Here is a 20,655-nt window from a genome sequence, read left to right on the forward strand (position 1 = left end):
AAACACACACACGCACACACACGGACCTGTTCACTCACATGTATACAATCACACAAATTCACACATGCAAACACACACAAAACATCACCACTCTCTTCACACTCCCAAACACCCACACACAGAAACACAAACCATCTGTTTGGAGGCTTGTTGAAGCACATTAGCCGTACCTGGCCGCAGGATGAGCTGCACTCTTCTGTCCTCTGTACCCTCAAGCCAATATAAGTGTATAGACCTTGATCCAGATACACTGAGCCTTAGTGTAAAACCTCACTGAGAACGATGATGTGATGAAGCACCATTACCATTATAAGTCAAGCAAATGAGAAAATGCTGGTGGAGCAATACATAAAGGTTCTCCAGCTTGCACAGTATTGACTGAAAAAAAAGTGTTCTGTTCTTGCTACATGACATTTAAATGATGCACACAAATACAGATAAAAAAGATTTAAAGGGTCAGAAACACCTAAATCACAAAAAAAAGCATTACTCACAAAGCTCTACTGGTAATGTGTCATGCAGCTAGCTGTGGTTTTATTTTTGGGGGGTTTTTGAATTATTGGTGTCAGAGTTTTCTGCACATTCATTTGTCTTACCAGAAACAGTGTCCCAGTTACTTTGGATCATCCACATAGCTCACTATGAAAACTTTTCATCTGAATTACTTTCTACTGAAGAAGTAGCCCTTATGAAAATTGTTCACAACATGCTCTGTGGATTATCTAGAGTAGCAGAGACTTTGGTTAGTCCTCCTGACGTCACTAAAGGGTTGTCAGGTAACCAGCGGTAACTCGACAAAGTCACCGCACCTAACTCCCTTAACATCAAACTTTGTCATGTTTACATTTCTGTTTAGGTACAGATAAAAAAAACAAGAAACAAGATACAATGTGTTATTAAAGCTGCAAGTAGCGATGAACAGGCCCTCGTGTGCAGATACAAACCACTTCCTGTTTCGCAGCGTTACATGAAAATTTGACGCCTTGCCATGCCCACGCCGTTTTTAGGTCTTTAGATTGTACAGACCAATTTTAAAGTCAATCGTGTTAAATCTGTAGGAGTACGTTTAAGTTTTTTTTTTCTTTATTCAAAATGGCTGACTTCCTGTTTAGGGTATGGCTCCAAGAGGCTTTTATACAAGTATGAACATGAATCATGATACATACATACATACATACATACATATACCAAATGTCATACATCTAGGTGAAACCCACTGCAAAATTTAAGAGGTGCTGGTAGGCGGAGGGCAGTAGCGAGGCTTTCTCCCCCCCCCCCCCGCTTCAAGTCTTTATGCTAAGCTAAGCTAACCATATCCTGATTCTAGCTTTATATTTAACAGAGAGAGTAGTATCAATCTTCTCATATAACTCTCACCAAGAAAGCGTATTTCCCAAAATATCAAACCAAAACTATCTGCATGGATAGATAACATTGTAGGTAAGTGAGATTTTCTTTTGTAAATTGGGTAAACCAACCCAAAGAATTTGTATTTATTGACATCATATATTAAGTGTTTCTCAGCCTTGTCTGGCTGGTGTGCCCATTTTTAGGGAACCCAAATTCTTATGACGCTAGCAATGTAGGTCGTGAGAATTTCAATGTCACATTATTTTGTATGGGAAAGCTCCAAATTGTGTATAATGAAATAATTATATATTGTATTCTTTGCCCAATTTGTATTAATAGTATACCAAATTCATTTCTCTACCTCAGTCTTAATAATCCCCAAGGACCCTTTATGTATACAACATCAAGTAACCCCATGTGGGGTCCTAACTCAAAGGAACTTAGATAATTTATAAGTAAGGAAACACTACATTCAATGAAAAGATTGCAATTTAAGAAGACAGAAAAGCTGGTATTATCAGATCCACAGTCATCAAAGCCATTTTCAATTCCCCCTCTTAGAGAGTATTCTGTATTTGCAGGAAGTATCATGTCATCATGCACTCTTGGCTTTCTATTTATACTCAGAGAAGATGATCACGAAAGTAGTCAGAGTACTACCCCCCCACCCTCTCTCACTCCCTCTGGGCCCTCCAATTATAGTCATAACGGTTCATCCCAAAAAGATAAGCCAGGGTGGCCATAATATCCGGGCCTAAGTGAGTTGTAAAGTGACTGGGAAATTAAATGTGTGAGTTGAATAGGAAGCACTGCAAAGGGCTGCACAGTTTAAACAAATGAGATGATGAGATAGGAGTCACAGCCTTATGAGAGGAGAGTGAAATAGAAAAAGTCAAGCTTTGAGATGAGAGAAAAGGTTCAGATTGTAAGAGAAGAGGTGAGAAAGTATGCATCAGGTGGGAAATGCATCAAGGTATGAGAGTTGGAGGAAGTGAGCCACATGAGGACTGACTTTAAAATAGGACTGAGCAAAAGCAATATAAAAATGTCTATCGTATATATTTTTTCTATATTGTTTCTATTGTGATAGAATAATAAAATGAAAAGAAATAGGCTTTACCATGTGGTTATTTCATATGGACTATTTCTTTATTGAATTACCAGAAAACATGTTATATATTGTGATATGTATCGTTATCGAGATATGAAACGACCAAAGTTAGGCTACATTTTGGTGAGGAAAAAACCATTGTCACCTCAACATATCTGAAAGAAATGTCACTCAATACACCTGTAGAGTCTGTAGCGCTGCACTTTATTGTGTTCATATTGAATAAAAAGTACATTATCCAAGCTAAATTGGTTTTGTAACTGAAATGTTCCTAACCTAATTGATACCAACTCTAAAATAAAATCGGGAATAAAATCAATTTGGGACCTTGTGAATCGGAATCAAATAGATTCGTAAAATCATTGACGATACCCAGCCCTATATATCGGGATAAAAGACTTTGGCCGTGTCACCCAGCCCTACTTTAAAATATGTTTGCAGAGGCTTGGTGACAGCATGAAAACACACATTTGAGTCCTGCTAGTATGCATGCTTGCTCACTGGCATAGCTTACCGGGACACTTACACTACCGGTCAAAAGTTTGGGGTCACTTAGAAATTTCCATTCCAGACAGAATACCAGCAGAGATCAGTTGCATTGTTTTTTTTAATCAGGGCAGCAGTTTTCAGATTACATTATGTGCTTACATAATTGCAAAATGGTTCTCGACTGTTGTAGACAGAAGTGGCTGAAGAAATGCTTGAAATTCCATGCTTTTTGGTCTAAACGTCATACCCAAATTAAAAGTGGTACATCTCCCATATACTTTGACACTTAGGGGTGTGCCTGATATCATTGGAAAGGAAACACTCAAGTTGTGTCAGGGTGATTCTAGGCCTTACTGACACAGAGTTACAGAGGCTAGAATGGAGATTTTTTATTTCTGTCCAAGTTTTAAATCTGTAAAATTATTAAAATACACTGCTGTAAACACATCTGACAGGTGTCAGACAACACAGCATTAGCCACGTCTCAGCTTACTACAGAAAAAAATTCAGAAGCTAAAAGACTCAAAAATGGATTTTATATGAATTCTTTTCTACAAATATGTCTGTGCGTTTTTTTATTTCTATTTGAAAAGTGCAAATAAAAAAGCCAAAAACTACAAAATACAACACTTCTCAAATACACAAACAAACCCACATCAATCACCTTTCCAATGATATCAGGCACACCCCTGAGTGTCAAAGTATATGGGAGCTGTACCACTTTTAATTTGGGTATGACGTTTAGACCAAAAAGCATGAATTTCAAGTGTTTCTTCAGCCACTTCTTTCTACAACAGTCGAGAACCCTTTTGCAATTATGTAAGCAAATAATGTAATCTGAAAACTGCTGCCCTGGTTAAAAAAAACAATACAACTGATCTCAGCAGGTATTGTGTCTGGAATGGAGTGGAATGGAAATTTCTAAGTGACCCCAAACTTTTGACCGGTAGTGTATGCTGCGTTCCAGACACAGTTTTTAGACCGTAAGTTACGACTCATGACTTGGTAGCGTTCCAGGCAACGTTATATCTATGGCTAGCGGCTACCTAACGTTGACGTTAGCTAGCGCTAGCTGATACTAGCGATTTCTAGTTGGCGACATATTTTGGGCTTCATTTAATAAACATAACCTGTAGTAGTACACAATTGTATGTGTACTGTTTTGATTACAATGTGCGGAATTACTTTACGTTGCCTATTTATGTATATTTATTTCTATTTCTCACTTTCTTAATCACCGGCGTCTGTACAGCATCAACAGGGGTCGACATTGTTGTTAATGCGTAAGTAAGTAAGTAAGTAAAATGTATTTGTACAGCGCTTTTCACAGACAAGGTCACAAAGTGCACAAATGCGTGTGTGAGATGTCAAAAACTGTAACTGGGAGTACAACGATCTGGTACGAGTTCACGAGTAGTAAGTTACGGGTTTGACTGCCGCTCCAGGGCACTTTGACGGGTAGGAGGTTGTGAAAACACAAGTTACGGGTTGCCTGGAACGCAGCATTAAATGAAACAAAGTCAGCAGTGATGTGCAGCACGCAGGTGGAACTAATATCATAAATGATGGCTTTGTTCCATTTAAGTGTCCCTGTAAGCCAGCCCAATGTGTGAGCGTGCACAATACTGGGACACTGAAACTGACCTAAACAGCATTATTAAATTGGAACTCTAGTGGTTTTACACATCAAAGTCTGTTCACAGGACAGGTATCTGCATCTTTAAAAAAAAGTGGTGTAGAGTCTTTTGTGGCTCTAGAGGGAGTTACCTCAGGTGATGTCTAGACTGATGGCTAGAGTTTACATTACCTACCTACCTGTTACTAGAATAACATATCCGAGTCTCCGACTGTTGGTGATTTACTTGCATTGTGGGTATTGTAGGTGGCAGATTTTGACAGGAAAAAAAGATGATGTCTCGGTTTCTGCTGAATTGATTTTGATCCTTTTTTTTATAAACTCTCTATCCTTAGTCTGACAATGTTACAGAAGTGCAATGCTAAATGGTGGAGTTGTCTTTTAATGTTGTTATTTACACCAATGCTTTTCCTGCTGTGACAGGTCAAAATGTCTGCCATGGAAAATATCTATTGTGTGGTTGTGATAGAGATTATATATATATATATATATTTTCACATACAAATATGTGTAATGCATTGATATATATATATATATATATATATATATATATATATATATATATATATATATATATATATATATATATATTACACTACATATTCATTAGTGCCTATCATTTCATTTATTTTATTGTTAGACACAAAATCATTTCTCATGTCTACGCCTCCTCTCTAAAATAAACAATAGATTGAAACTTGTTATGTTTGTTTTTTTGTTCACTCTGCATATACAGCCTACAACGGGAGAGTGGGTTTGAGTAGGTCATGCATCTTGATAATGGGTTACAAGCCAAAAAAGGTAAAGAACCACTGATCAGATACAAGCAGGAAGAATAGTCCATAAAACAAAGTAGGAATTATACTATACGGTAAGACGTTTCAAACGCTTTTCACATACAAATATGTGTAATGCATTGATATGTGTAATACATCTATTCAGCAGCAACAGGTCACATAAATATCTTATGTACATTATTGACTGTGTACACGTTTCCTATAATTGTTTAAACCTTGCAGTAGCCTCACTAATCTTCTTAAACCTAGAGCTGAAACGATTAGTTGATTACGTCTTTTTAGGTCATTTTTAAGCAAAAATAACAAACTGGTTCCCATTTTTTGCTTTTCTTTTTAAATTAAATATTTTAATTAATTATAGGTTTTGGAGGTTTTGAACCAGAGTGTAATAAAAGCAGAAACAATTTGCAAATACAGTTTGACCCAGATCGGATGATAGGTGAGAAGAAAGGCAGAAAAGACTTTCACGTGAAAGGATGGGTGCAGGAGCATAGATACAAAGATGAGAGCTGACTGTAAAGACATGAGAACAACTATGCAAAAAGTGGAGTATGAGTGTATGGTGCTTTTCACTGGTGAACAGCCACAACAACTAAACAACTCAAATGGAAGGTTCCCTCCCGAAGTAGAGCCATTACTCTGCACATTCCACTGCATTATTGTGCGCATGACTTACCAAAGAGCTGGCGGTGGAATATAAACTTCCCGGCTAACATGCCAGTGATAATGGCCAGTATCCAGCATATTACTTTCAGGATGTTCCACCCAAGGCCTCGGTACTTGTTGAACAGGAAGGAGAAGCAGTTGCCCACCACAATCATATGGGCCTCTGTCTGACTGTGAGAGATGGGGTCCTCTGCGAAGATGAGGAAGTTAAAGAAGGTGACGAGGTACGCCACGAGGAGACGCGACCATGGGTGCTGGAAATAGTAACGAAAACAGGCACCTATTTCCATCCTGCTGCCAGCCCCCCAGCCACTCCTGGGAGTCAGGGAGTCAGAGAGAGAGAGAGAGAGAGAGAGAGAGAGAGAGAGAGAGAGAGAGAGAGAGAGAGAGAGAGAGAGAGAATGCTTCTTTCAGTCAGATTATATTACACTCAAATCAGCAGGGCAGATTAGAGTCAAAACATCTCTCCGACTAAGATTAGTGGTAGGAATATAACTGAGGTTTGGTACAGATTGGGATTATGCTACATTCGGACAACTCCGATCAGCACCAGTGCCAATAATGCACCAGCATGGCGATTTCTTAGCCCAAAGACAGGCTTTCCCACCAACTCTAAGATTATCACACAAACACGACATAGAGGTCTTGATCCGTCTGGCTGTTGATGCCAAACACCGTAAAAGAATCAGTGAATGAATGAAAACAGGTTAAACTGTTGAAAAGTGAACGTGTTAACGGAGCTCACAATTTAACAAGAAGCTGAACAAAACAAGAGGTTTAAGCTTTAGAGACTAAATTCTGCATCAGTCACTAAAACAGGTTGAGGTGTTAAGCGTCATACCTGGATAAGGTAGAATCTTGAAGCGCTTAGCTGTAAAGTGCTGGCTTTTGAAAGGCTTATCCTCTCAGCCGGTCTGCTCTGTGCTCCCCTTAAAAAAATTGTGGCAGCATTACACTGATGCTTTGGAACACCTGCCAACCAGCGGCAGCGCTTTAGTAACTTCCCGACAGTCCACCCCTCTCTATTTTTAAAGCCATCTACATTCATTTACCCATGAACTCCACTCTGAACTCCCTCACTGTAGCCCCCTGCGACTGGTCTGACGCTGCTGGACTGAAGTTCCCAAACCAGATCCCTGCTTTGACACGATTTCCTAAAATAATCCACAGTGGGAATTTGGGATGATGTAACCGCTTCAGAAATAGAGCTGCCAAAGTGAAACAACCATGTGGCTATTCGATTTCACTTACATCACGTTTGTCTTGTATGTGCCACCTTGGGTGGTGCTAAGATAGGGATTCCACTAATAGAGGTGGAATCACTTAATCATCCTGGTAAAATGTTTATTTAGTTTTTCTTTCTGTATCCCATTCTAAACATTAAGAGGAGTGGGTGAGACAGGGGGCATGCTCCTAGTTTGAGGCCAGTCCCTTCTGGCAGGAGAGTCCCTGACATGCATGGAATAGGACACACCCAAAGGACCAACATGGAAACTCATCAACCTGGGATATACAGTATATAATGACATATGGCATGATGGAATTGCAATGTAGACTACAGTTGAATTAGCAAGATTTGTGATATCATCATCATCATCATCATCATCATCATCATGCTCATGGTAGCCTACATCCTCTAAACCCCCATGGCTGTCCTCTAGTCTAAAGCATAACAATTACACTTGGACTGACCCAATATTAAACAGTATCTATGTGCTCCAAGAAACACACACTCGTCGTGCCAGATCTGTCAATTCCTGAATGGTCTATGTGTTAAGAGCAAGTTCACACACATCCTCTCTAATGTCACAACCACGGACCGTATAAAAGGGTCACAACAGTGATGACGCCAAATGTCACATCGCCGACCCCACGTTATCTCGGAGATAACACAAGCTTGACTGGAATCATGTGATTACACAACTTTAATGTCGATGCAGCCAGCGACATCTGGCACGGCCGAAATTCGGGCAAAGCCCTAACGTTACCTGCCTGTACCTCGGTATGTGCATGTGCAGAATATCACCATCATGAACGCACCTGCTCCACGCCGTTTTCCTCTTATTAGTCCACAGGCAGGAGGAGTAGCACCGCTCCCGCACGGCTCTCCGGCCACATCAAGCCGACAGCGGCGCTCGGATCATCCCAAAACACGAGATGACACGGAAGGGTTGGGGAGGGATTATCCATGCGACCTGTTGTTGGTATACAGAGGCACCCCCCAAATCCTCTGCCATTGTGCTGGACTGTCCACGCGCCGGGCGGGCTAGCTCAGCCGGTTCCCGCCGGACGGTGCAGTTTTTTTAGGCTGTTGATGGGACGCCGCCGCTAGAGTTGATAGAGATAGCTGGGTCCACACTCAGCACGCATAGCATCCGTGCAACGCAATGTAGCCAACTCGTTCACCAGTGTCAAGTCAGAGCCAGTACAAAAGATACAACTTCCGCTCAGATCTTTCAAAATAAAACGTGAATACAAATGATTTGTCAGTAAATATTCTTACTCCACAGCACTGTGGACTGAAGATAGGTCTGACAATGCGGGACTAAATATTCAACTGAGGAATGTACTGGTTGTTTGATGCTTTTTATTGTATTCAATGTGCTGCTGTTTGGATTATTTCCTGTATATTGTTTGTAGGAGGAATGTTGTTTTAAAATGTTGAAATTCCTTTCATAAATGAATGCTCCACACACCTTCAGGGTTTGATTGTTGTTTTGGTTTGCCATTTAACTGAAATTGGCATTAGTACATTGACATATGTCTCTTTAAAAATATATTTATTTATTTATCCATTTAAATACACAATACAGTCATGTCAGCTTCTTTCTTTCTCAAATTAGATATTCTTTGACATCTAATAAGTAATATTTGTCTGACAAGACTCCATCAAAACACATATATCAGATAGCTTGGACGTATTTCAACATATAATTTATATCATTTAAACTGTGCTGTGCATGCTTAAATGCCAGTTTTAGCTGCAGTCAAGTCAAGTCAATTATGTAGCCTATATAACCCAATATCACAAATCACAAGTTTGCCTAAGGGATCCTGACTTGGACCAAATAGTCTTCGTTTGAAGTGACACAATAGCCTACACACCCTTAATTTGAAGACGGGTTCCCATTGTTTCCGGTGTGGCTCCAGTTGTGTCTGCTATGACACAGAGCTAAGATTCCCTCTGGTGACAGGATGATTTTGCTGCTGTAAAATCTATTTATTTATTTATTTATTTAACGTGAAGTAGGAGGGCCCGAGAGCAGAGACAGGAAGCCCGGGCGGTGGCTTCCAGATGTTACAGGATGTCACGCTGTGTTCTTTTAATACATCCATGATGTATTAAGGCCACGCCAAATAAGATCTGCCATCAGAGGCGGAAGTCTCCCTGTTACCACAGAATAGAGGCCTAAATCAAAACGGAAAAACAAAAGAAATAACAGCTGCTTTGCCCACAATTATTTATAATATTGTTTAATTTTTGTAACCTAATTTAAATACCCAATAGTGTCATCATTAATGTCCCATGATTAAAGTAAAACTGCCTTCACTGACTATATTACTTTGCAGATTCCGATTTTACATACAAAACAAACGATGAGTATCGAATATGATGCAATACAGATTAAACAACCCAAAGGTGTACTAAACATTTCAAATTGGCCCCTCCTTTACTAAGGGCCCCTCCTAGACCATGCATTGGCTACAACATTAAAATGCTGCTTAAGCAATTCAATGTATAATCCAATAACATATAATAAAACCACTCTTACATAGGTAATTCCGCTGCATAATATTTTACATTTAGCTGTTTTTGCTTAAGTTGAGTTTTTTTCATCGTGATATTAATAATTTTACTTATGAAAAGGAAATGAATACTTCCTCTGCACTGGCATTTTAATTATGTATCATTGCAATGCACAACATGTTTAAATATTTAAAAAATATAGTATTAAGAAATTATAAAATATGTATAAAAAAGTTAAACGTGATTGTTGGACTAGCTAGCTATGTCATTTGAGTTTGATGTTGATGACGAAAGACTTGGGGCGGGTTTTGTCGATGTAGTCCACTTCCTGCTTCTCTGCCCTGGTTTCGTCTCAACAGCTGCATCAGCCCTTTATCCGACGAAAGACACAATGTCACATCAAACGGGCATTCAAGGTAGATGCATTTCTCTGCTTTCAATGTCTCTGTCCTTGTATATTTTGCTGTGCGAGTGTGTGATTCTCGGGCGAGCTTTGAGTACCTGCAACAATTCATTGCAATGAGAAGCTAGTGTCAAGTTAGCTAGCCACTCCTAGCTAGCTTTGAGCTAACGTGGTGTGTATGTGTATATGTGTGTGAGTGATCAGCGGTGCCCTGTTTGGGCACTTTTAGGACTAGGAGACATAATCCCTGAGGGTTTTAGCCGGTTTATGAGTCACATAAATCACGGCTATTCCATGTTTTTTTCACAATAGTGCAAACGCCTTTTATGCCATTAGCTTCTCAGCATAAAGCTTAAATCCTCTGACGTTAGTTTAGCCTTCTAAATAGATGGGCGACGCCTTCATTTAAACAAACTGCTGGCCTGGTGGATCGACCGGGCGGGCCGGCCGGTTTTACCATAAACACATGAATAGCACACTGGTATTACCTGCACTGTGTTATTATAAAAAATGGCTTTCAGCAGGGCGTGACGTCCTGTTATATATGGCAGCAGCACCGCCGAAATGTTTACAGTCTGTCTTGAGGTAAAACAACGTGCAAATGATGTGAGTTAATAATTAGACAGGGAGATTAAGCCATTATAAATGCCTCTTCTAACCCAATGCCACCGTTAAACATTGGTTATTGTTTGGTTTTGTACCCTGTCAAAATCAGTCAAGTTAGTCTATAGCAGACTAAAGTTTTTATATCCTTCAAAACTCATAAGCTTATGTTTACATTTGTGCAGAGCCTACTGGGTCTTTTCCTAGTAAAACTGCTTCCATTTACACAAACATGTCTATAGCTGACTAGACTAATACATGTAGAAATGGCGAACAATCTAAGTGAATTCCTGTGCTTGAAAGGACAAACCCCTGTTTATATATAAATGGTATATTAACTATTTACCTCCCTGTCTGTGTTATAGGAAACTGTTCTTTTAGAGACCTGTTTTATTGAGCCTGGGTTTGGGGTCAAAGGTGGCCAGCATTCAGTCACATCTGTACTCCTGAAGTGTACCTGAGCGAAACCCAACAAGAACTTTTTCATGGTTTCTTGCTGCCCAGTTATAGGACCGAAGAGTTTCGAAAATGTTGTTCTTGATTCAAAGTCTATTTAAAGACACAATATAAGGGAAGCTTGAAGTATATCTTAACAAAGCCATATAAGAAGATTCTTCTCTTTTCTCTGTATAATGTCTACCATCTGATTGTTTTCACAGGTTAGTGAGATTCACAAAGCTTTTAGGGGCTCAAAATGGCCATGTTAGCAAGAATGTGTTATTGTCAAGCAAGCATCTGTTTCCAACAGTAGGAGACTGACCCCTTCTCTGTCTTTTTTTGCAGCGGGTAATGATGTGAAGGATGTCTTTGCCAGTGCCAGGAGCGGAGACCAATATCGGGTCTTAAAGGTCATCCTTGAGGGTGGTAAGCAGTGTCCCAGAGTCCTAGAGTTTGTTTACATCTCCTTCTGCCAAGAAAACGCTTAACTCATACTTCTACCCAAACTTCTACGAAGGCTGACATGAAGAATGTCAACATGATATTTCCATGCACAGCATAACAAATCCATGCACTGCTGAAATTGTTGTTGCACCCATCTGCTTTCCAGAGCAGCTGACTATGGGTCCCACCAGGAAAGCATCAAAGAAGTGGGACCAGGAGTATGATTCCTTAGTGCTGCCCCTCCTCGAGGATGACGTGCCCTGCTATATTCTGTACCGGCTGGACTCCACTAACAACCAGGGCTACGAGTGGGTCTTCCTGGCCTGGTCACCTGACCACTCTACAGTAAGAAAACCCTCTTTAATGATGAGCTTTCCATTCTGCACAGCATTTATCCTCCTCTGCTTTAAGGATCAGTTCGGTGGGGTTACCACATCTAGGCAGCAATTCTTTGTTTGCTTTTTGAAAAACTGGATGAATGTGTAAAACAGTGCATTCATTATATCCTAACAGACCTCTAAACATGGGTCGATTATGGTGCTTTCCAAATAACATCCCATCTCTGACTTAAAATTTAAGTTTAGGTGATGTAGGCTTATCTTGCAGTGTTCTTTCATTGTCATGCAAATGTGTGTTTTGCATTTGCCGTGTTCCTGACCCATACAACGTCACCTTAGTCATTGTCATTTGATTCCATTAAAACTTTTTGAACCACTTGTCGGATAGAGTCACTGCTATTCAAAATAGCCATGACAAGCAGACCTACAAATGTTGCTTCTGTAGCAGTAGAAAAAGGAATGTTGCAAGGCTAGATCAGTGCCAAAATAAAGTGCCATACAGGATATTTGTGCCAGTCTAACTGCATGGTTGAAGTGAACTCAAATTCACTTTCTGACAGCCATAACTGAGCTTAACATTCCTGCGCTTTTCCTGCTCAAAGCACTGTGCTTCAGGTTGAGGCTTGCCTGCAAGTTGCAAAATCCTTTCACAACCAGTGCATGCTGCTGTCTTGACTGAATTGGTCTAGTGCAGGGGTTTTCATTGTTTTTTAAACTAAGGACCCCTTAACTAAAAGAGAGACGGAGCAGGGACCCCCTACTACATATATTGTATAAAATTAGGTTGCATATTAAACTGGGCCTACAATAACATGTGGGGCGACCTAAAGCCTTTATACATACCTTTTTTGCATAAAATACAAAGATATTACAATAATAATTGTTTGCATGATTGTATACATCATGTTTTAATGTTAAACATACATGTGGCACAGTGAATCCTCAGGATGAAGTGTATCTGTGGATGGCTATCTTAGTGGCTACCTTACCTATAGGCCAGTAAGCCTATCATCAGTGGGGATTTGTGTTTGCTAATAATATGTTGGATTCATGTTAACACATTAAAACATTAAGACTCTGAGGACCCCCCGTTGAAGATCTCTGGTCTAGTGTGTTTTCATTTGTCATTTCATTTTTGATTAGGCATGCAGTGTTGGATGCGCGAGATAAAGCTGTTTTCACACATGCAGGCAAATTTCGGTTCCAAAAACTTCTGATTTCGTAAGCGCAAGCTTATTTGTCCTCTCTGCATATTGACAGAGAGCGGAGCTCCGACCAACACACGCACACATACACACATACGCGCAGAGGTGCAGACGGAGTAAACTACGTCGGCTCTGCAGTTTTGTTAGCCTGTACACAATGTCATTTATTTATTTCTTTATTATTTATAATATGTTTGTGTTTTGGCAAAAAGGTTTCTCTTTTTTTGTTAATTTTAAAATTAGTATCGGACTGGTGCAACCCTATCAAAAAGCACAACCAGTTTTATTAATGTTACTTTGAGTGAGAAGTGTTACCAGATTTTTTTAAATTGTGATAACTTTTGATTCACAATTAAGCTGGAAAATAAAAGTTTTGTGTTTAATGTATTTTTGTTGATGTTGAAATGGATTTTTAAACATATGGTATCGAAAAAAGTATTGTTAAGGAACTGGCATTGAAAGATTTTGCATGATGCCCAGCCCTACAACCATGTAACCTATTGACAAAACGAATGACACCTAATATAAAGAATAATAATACAAAATTGTCTTCATTCTCAACAGGTGCGACATAAAATGTTATATGCTGCTACCAGAGCCACACTGAAGAAAGAGTTTGGAGGTGGGATCATCAAGGATGAGATTTTTGGTACCACAAAGGTTGGTCAACACTTGAATTGATGTGAAAAGCTCTTTTTATGACCACAAGCTTCAGTCCCAAAGCTTCAGAAGCCTAACTAAAACAAGTTAAGCTTCAGTCTTACACGTTTATGGCAACAGACATGAGCAATGACGTTCAATTCAATTTTCAATTGACTTTCAAGAGTTATCTCAAGGCACTTTACAGATAGAGTAGGTCTAGACCACACTATAATTTACAAAGACCCAACCATTCCAATAATTCCCCCAAGAGCAAGGATTTAGTGTGACAGTGGTGAGGAAAAACTTCCTTTAGGGAGAAACCTCGGACAGACCCAGGCTCTTGGTAGGGGGTGTCTGACGGTGCCGGTTGGGGGTGTGATGAACAGTGGCAATAACAGTCACAATAAAGATAATAGAATTATGACTAGAAATATTAGTTCATGGTGTAGCAGGGCACTGCAGGGCATTACAGGGTGTAGCAGGGCACTGCAGGGCGTAACAGGGTGTAGCATCATTGTATGATGATATGAGCATTGATGTATTAGTGAGTCAGTAAATATTGCTGTATGATGTGTTAGGGCTGGGCGATATGGACCAAAAGTCATATCCCGATATATTTTGGCTGAATATCGATATACGATATATATCCCAATATTTCTTTCCGCAAAGTGAGAGCAGTTCAGTCAAAGCCAAATATGACATGTCACAAGTAGTTTCATAGAAACCGGCTATTCCAGTGAACAGTTGCAAAATCAAATGAATAAATATAAAACAGGTTTCTTCACCTTGTTCATGATTAAATGCTCAGCTGTTAAACAAATAACAATATAATGTAAACATAAATACTGTATAACAACAGGAGTACCTTTTTTTTTTTTTTTTTTTTTTTTTTTTTTTTAAATCAAAGCTCCATAAGGTGCCCATTTAAATAAATAAAAATATCTTAAATAAAAGAGGCCAATCCAAAAGGAGTCAGCAGCTTGCTTGGAGCAAGGATCAAATTTGAACTATAGAACAGTTACAACAGTCTGGTGAGTTCAGAACATGACATCACTTTACTGTAATGCAGCCTTTACAACCAGGAAAAGACACTTATGTCATATCACGATATTACGATTATTATAAGACAATATCTAGTCTCATCTCATCTCACGATATCGATATAATATCGATATATTGACCGGCCCTATGATGTGTGTGATTATGCGGTTTTTTTGCCCCGCCAGGATGAAATGACTCTCAGTGGATACAGGAAATATCTGACCTCGCAGGCTGCTCCACTGCCCCTCACTGCTGCAGAGGAGGAACTGAGACAGATTAAACTAAATGAGGTGCACGCACACACACACACACACACACACACACACACACACACACACACACACACACACACACACACACACACACACACACACACACAGAGACAGACAGACAGACAGGACATTTGGATTTTATTTCTTGGTTTCCATTTGAGACCATAATAGAGGAAACACAGCCCTTCACTATGCTTGTGTACGCAGATACCACCGCATGTTGACAAGTTGCATGGCTTGCGTCTGTTTTGAAGTGGGTGTGGATTAGGCTTGTTCTCTTTTTTAGTTCTGAAAGGGATGACGCTACATCGTCCTTTCACGTAAGGCTTTAGTGTGTGTGTGTGTGTGTGCGTGTGTGTGTGTGGGGGGGGGGTAGCTTACCTCAGCTTACAGCAGTATTCCTCTTAATCACATCTCGTGTGTGTGAGATGGAAATCCCACCAGAAACAGTGTAGAGTATCAGTGAAGGCCAGCAATGTGCCTTCCATCCTTCCAAACACCACAAGGTCAGCAGCAGTACAAGTGTGCATATGCTTGCCCGGCAGTATCGACACTGCAAAGATGCTGATGCATTAGGACAGCAGGATGTTGGCAGAGATGAATATATTAGACTTGGACAAAACACACCCATAACTCCATAGAAAAATCTTGTTTATAGGGATTCAGCCTGAGCAACAAAGTGATTAAAGAAGTGCTCTTTAAGGGTGATTAAATATCTTATTTCCATGTTGGGAGAGCTTCATGCGAATGTGAATGCGCTGTAGCTTTGATTACTTGGCAGTGATTTTGCATAAAGCACAGTTGAGCTGTATCGTTGTGCTTTGCCTTTGTTGTTTGCAGTGATAAGATGAAGAAATACTGTAATATGATATCCATTGCCCGCTGCTTATGACGCCAGCAGTGTTTACACTGCAGGGCTTTAGGGTGCCAGATGGACTCCACCAGACACAAAGTATAACCCCCCCACTACCACCATCTGAAGTTTAACTTTTCAACCTTTCTGAAACTGTAACCCAGATAAACTGTTCTTCTTCATTAAGAAACTACCTATTCTAAGTGCTGCTCTTCCAGCCTGCTGCACAAACAAGAACTGTCTTTCTTACCATAAATGGAAGTGCTTTGTGTAGTGCACTCCGTCTCCAAAGTATGGTCAGTTAAAAACAGCAGAGCAAATGGGAAGTGAGGTTTGTGCTCGTCCCACTCGACCAGCTGTTGAAGGAAGATAATATTCCATTAATCTGTACCGCCTAGATGAAAAAGAGGCTTAGAAATATTTATCGCTGCTGTGCCTTGGAGACTGCCTGACTTTTACTAAGCAGATGGATAAAAGACCCACAATCCTTTTTGGTATGCGAGGTAGCTACATCGGAGGCTCAATCATGTTTGCACGGCATTTCATTTTGTGGGAACAAGGCTCTAAAAATAGATGCAATCCATCTGTGTAATCCCCCCCCAGCATTTCCAGTTTTCTGTGTGATTCCACGGAGGTGCCTTGTCACTGCCGATACAAGCACCTCATGTAATCATTACGCTCCAGCGTTCAAGCTGCTTGTTGCACTTTCTACTTTCTGATGACTAGACTGAAGAATGTTTATTTTATTTCACCTATCCACAAGTCATTATCATGAGTGGAAACATTGATTTTGTCCCCTCATATGATTGAATTTAAAGACCAGAGTGTTTTTAAAAGTCTCTGTGTGTTCAGCTTTCAGTAGGTTTGTAACTTAATTCTAACTGAATCTCTGTGGTTAGTTTAGTTTTTATATCTGCTTTATTTCTAGTTTCATGTCCATTTATAGGAGTCGTGTTTAGTTACTGCTAATTAAGACAACGGAAAAAAAAAACACAGCAACACATCACAGTATGATAATAACATCCAAACACTCGATTCACTCTCAGTGGTTTCTGAAATACTTTGAATGAGTACTTGTCACAGAGTCACAGTTGAGTAGGCGGTCTTTAATGTGGCCCAGGACACATTCCCGTTCTCACTGCTATAAAAATGTGGACAGGTCAAAACGGGGCTATAAAGTCAAAAACATGTTAGAAGCCACATATACTGTACATGATAGTATGCCACAGGTTCCCATTATAGCTTCAGTAGCTTCTGCATAAATGCGCCTGTTAATAAAAACGTGTACGTGTGTGTGTGTGTGTTCAGGTGCAGACGGATATCAGCGTGGATACCAAGCAGCAGACTCTGCAGGGAGTGGCCTTCCCTATTCACAAAGACGCTGTTGCAGCACTTGAACGCTTTAGGGACAAAAGAATCAATTACGTACAACTGGTGAGTTCCTAAGAGCAAATCATGAGTGAGTAGGAGACTTTGCAGGATCAATAATTTGAATAAGCAAATCAATTCTTGTGTCTTTCATTATTGTTTGGAGGGATAGTAGAGTATTTTTGGTCAGAAGTTGTTTACAGACCGACACAATTAGTTACTCATTTTGCCCAAATAGCCTTTTGTTCCTCTGATTGAAATTCAAAGGGCTCATGTCACAAGACCAGATCAGTGCAAAGTACAAAGGAATAATTGTGACACTGTTGCTGCTTTGTCTCCGTTCCCCTTTTTGTCTGTTATTCTAAAAGCTTCCCAAGACAGCTGCATGTTTTGTCCTATTTATCCAGTGAAGGTTTACTCCTACAGCAGTAGGAGTAAACTCTGACACCTGAGAGAGAGGGGAGATGTGTTGTTATTCACTGTCCGTTCCGTCCATTTTCTGGAATTGGTCTGGAATTCAAAGCAGGAACTTCCTCGGCACAAACGCACGCCACCAACCTTGAGAGTCATATTTAATTTCCTTTGTCAACAGGAAGTAGACGCTTCACAGGAGCTGATACGGTTGTGCAACACTGAGCCAACAGAGGTTAAAGACCTGCCAATGAGAATCCCTAAAGAATCAGCACGCTACCACTTCTTCCTCTACAAACATTCCCATGAAGGCGACTATTTAGAGTCCACAGGTGAATGGATTCTCACAAGTTGCTATGAACAGTTGACACACACCCTATTATTTCTATACAGCTGTTTTTTTTTGTGTTGCCCTGAATGGTACTTTGTGTCCACTCACCTCATTGTCCTATTTTATTTTTTTTACCTTTGCAGTCTTCATTTACTCTATGCCCGGGTACAATTGTAGCATCCGAGAGAGGATGCTGTATTCTAGCTGCAAAAATCCCTTGGTCGACATGGTGGAAAACAATCTCCAGATTGAGATTGAGAAAAAGGTGAGAAAGTCATTCCCACTCCCTATTGCACGTTCTGTCAACCTGAACAAACTGGAACTTGCTTACACATGGTCTGGGAGTGTGAACAGGTGCATGAGTTTTGGAATAAAACAACATCAATAATATCTGATGTGATAGGATGTCGAATTCCTACTGACCCGATTGTTTTATTACTTAATGACGACTCTAAATTCCACCTGCTTGGGAGACAAAAGAAAGTTTGGTTAGCCGGCTCAACCGTGACCAAGAAAATGATAGCTCAGCGCTGGCTCCCCCCCCCCAACTCGCTTTGTATAAAACAGTGGTTGGCGTATTTCCTAGACATAGTTATGCTGGAGCTGTCTACAGCAAGGATTAACAAAACCAAGTCATCGACTATTGACCTATGGAAAAACGCAGCAGCACAAGTATCAGCCCTAATGACCTCAACACCACAACAATTAGAGGAGAGGGATTAGGCAAGGTGTGATTTCTGTTTTGGTTTATTTTTTCTTTCTTTTCCTTGAGACCACAAGGCGGGGGGGTTGTTCTTGTTCAAGCGTGTTTGTCTGTTCTGTTATTTGAAATGAAAAAATTAATAAAAAATGTATCTTTAAAAAAAAAAGAAAAAGGTGAGAAACTACCTATCATGATAAAAGACTGTGGTCAACAGCATACACATCTTGATCATTTTTTTTCACAAACTTTAAGCCCCTGAAAACTTCAATATTAGATCTTGAGAATTTCATCAAAATATGGAATAAGTAGGCACCCATTAAGGTTTAAATACAGAAGTAACATCATTCGGTATTATTTATCAAGAGTCTAACACTTTATAACTCTAGTTTGATCTAGAGCTGCAACGATAGATTATTTTGATAATTTTGTCATATTTTTTGTCTGTCTGTTTACCAGTTGGAGATTGACAATGGTGATGAATTGACTGGTGATTTCCTGTACGAGGAGGTGCATCCCAAGCAGCATGCACACAAGCAGGCCTTCGCCAAGCCCAAAGGCCCTGCTGGGAAGAGGGGTTACCGCCGCATCACCCGACCCCCCGCAGAGGGAGAGGAGGAAGATTAAACAGACCTCAGCACCCGACCACCACCTCCACCCCGAGCACGTGGTGGGGGGGGGGAAATCATATTTGACACGCTTGTTTAAAAGAATAAGACAACAGCTTCAAATTCCCACAAAGTTCCCCAGAGACCCAACTATGCACGCCATGGACAACTGAGCAATGACACACTTCAGAATTTCCATTTGTAGCTTGCCAAATGGAACCATATCTATGTATGTTAGTACAGTCAAATTTATTTCAGCATGATTCAAAGAGGCCCTATCAAAGTCAAGCTTGAGGTTTTTCCATTGTTGCCAGCTCTAAGAATTTAAAGATGTTAGTGTGACTAATGTGAACTTGCGCCAATATGATAAAATCCCCCCCCATTTTGAGTTCACATGCTCGAATTCCTAACTTGCATTCCTTAAGTCTGTGTCAATTAATTTGTTGTGTCTGTGTTGAACATTTGTCTCCTACTGTTTGCACAATGAGGTGCTCCAAAGCAGAAAAGATATCCCACTTGTGTTTATTGATTTATTTTAACAGTGCATTTTATATTGGAAAATTGACTTCTTTTTTGATATAACTGTGGTTTACATGAAAAATCATCTGCTGAGAAACTTATTTTTCTATGCAAGTGCTGTAAATGTACATAATTGTAGCTGTGTGATGCTCTATGATTAAGAAACAGTCCGGTCTGTTCTGGTGATTGTCTGTGTCGGTGAGGATCACAGTGGAAAGAACAGGGGCTTCCAGAAATATTACATCAATACATCTCAGATTTCACTAAGAGGAAGCTACTCAAACTTTGCTGGTGCCCATACAAGAGGGCACTCAAGCAACCGGTTGGGGAAAGGGAATACTAGAAGTACCTTGTTTAATATGTTGCCACATCCACTGGTCTACTGACTAATATTAGGAAAGCTACTAAGCTCACCTCATGTTTGAAAGAAAAATCCTTTCCTTTGTATTCATAGTGTCATTCTAATAGAAAAAAAAAAACATGTTTGGTCTTATTTGTTTTCTTACAAATCTTTCTTTAAGAAGAAAAAATTAAATATTTAAATCACACATTTTGTCTTTCATTAATTGTATTCCTTTACACTAAATACATGACAAACACTGGCTGGATGCTTTCAGCCTTTTCAAGATAATGAGATATCAAACCTGACAGAACAGCCTCACAAAATGCTGTGGAAAAACTA

At 39.9% G+C, this 20,655-nt stretch overlaps 2 protein-coding genes across 3 annotated transcripts in view; one reads left to right on the forward strand and one right to left on the reverse strand.

Annotated features, from left to right (window-relative positions):
• tmem117 (transmembrane protein 117) overlaps positions 1 to 8,463 on the reverse strand; it is a 54,181-nt gene extending 45,718 nt beyond the window's left edge. The window contains exons 1-3 of one of the 2 annotated variants that reach the window (XM_028585149.1): positions 8,090 to 8,463; positions 6,891 to 6,978; positions 6,060 to 6,364 (exon numbers count right to left, since the gene is read on the reverse strand). In XM_028585149.1, coding sequence (XP_028440950.1) covers positions 6,060 to 6,339 — 280 coding nt within the window. In that variant the 5' untranslated portion in view covers positions 6,340 to 6,364; positions 6,891 to 6,978; positions 8,090 to 8,463. The remainder of the gene's footprint in view (positions 1 to 6,059; positions 6,365 to 6,890; positions 6,979 to 8,089) is intronic. The other variant, XM_028585148.1, reaches the window with a different exon arrangement.
• A 1,614-nt stretch (positions 8,464 to 10,077) lies between these two features.
• On the forward strand, positions 10,078 to 19,562 carry twf1a (twinfilin actin-binding protein 1a). The gene is made up of 9 exons (XM_028584759.1): positions 10,078 to 10,213; positions 11,587 to 11,667; positions 11,852 to 12,030; positions 13,793 to 13,888; positions 15,097 to 15,201; positions 17,345 to 17,470; positions 17,997 to 18,147; positions 18,290 to 18,411; positions 19,306 to 19,562. The coding sequence occupies exons 1-9, from the start codon at positions 10,189 to 10,191 to the stop codon at positions 19,471 to 19,473; spliced, it is 1,053 nt and encodes a 350-aa protein (XP_028440560.1). The 5' UTR covers positions 10,078 to 10,188; the 3' UTR covers positions 19,474 to 19,562.
• Positions 19,563 to 20,655: the final 1,093 nt, after the last annotated feature.

The sequence above is a fragment of the Perca flavescens genome, chromosome 8 (genome assembly GCF_004354835.1).
Source record: "Perca flavescens isolate YP-PL-M2 chromosome 8, PFLA_1.0, whole genome shotgun sequence".
Lineage (NCBI taxonomy): Eukaryota > Metazoa > Chordata > Actinopteri > Perciformes > Percidae > Perca > Perca flavescens.

Excerpts from the sequence above, each read along its gene's own strand:
- twf1a (XM_028584759.1), top strand. The coding sequence starts at position 10,189 with ATGTCACATCAAACGGGCATTCAAG. Across the intron at positions 12,031-13,792 it reads GGTCACCTGACCACTCTACA|GTGCGACATAAAATGTTATA; the intron begins GTAAGAAAACCC and ends CATTCTCAACAG. Across the intron at positions 13,889-15,096 it reads AGATTTTTGGTACCACAAAG|GATGAAATGACTCTCAGTGG; the intron begins GTTGGTCAACAC and ends TTGCCCCGCCAG.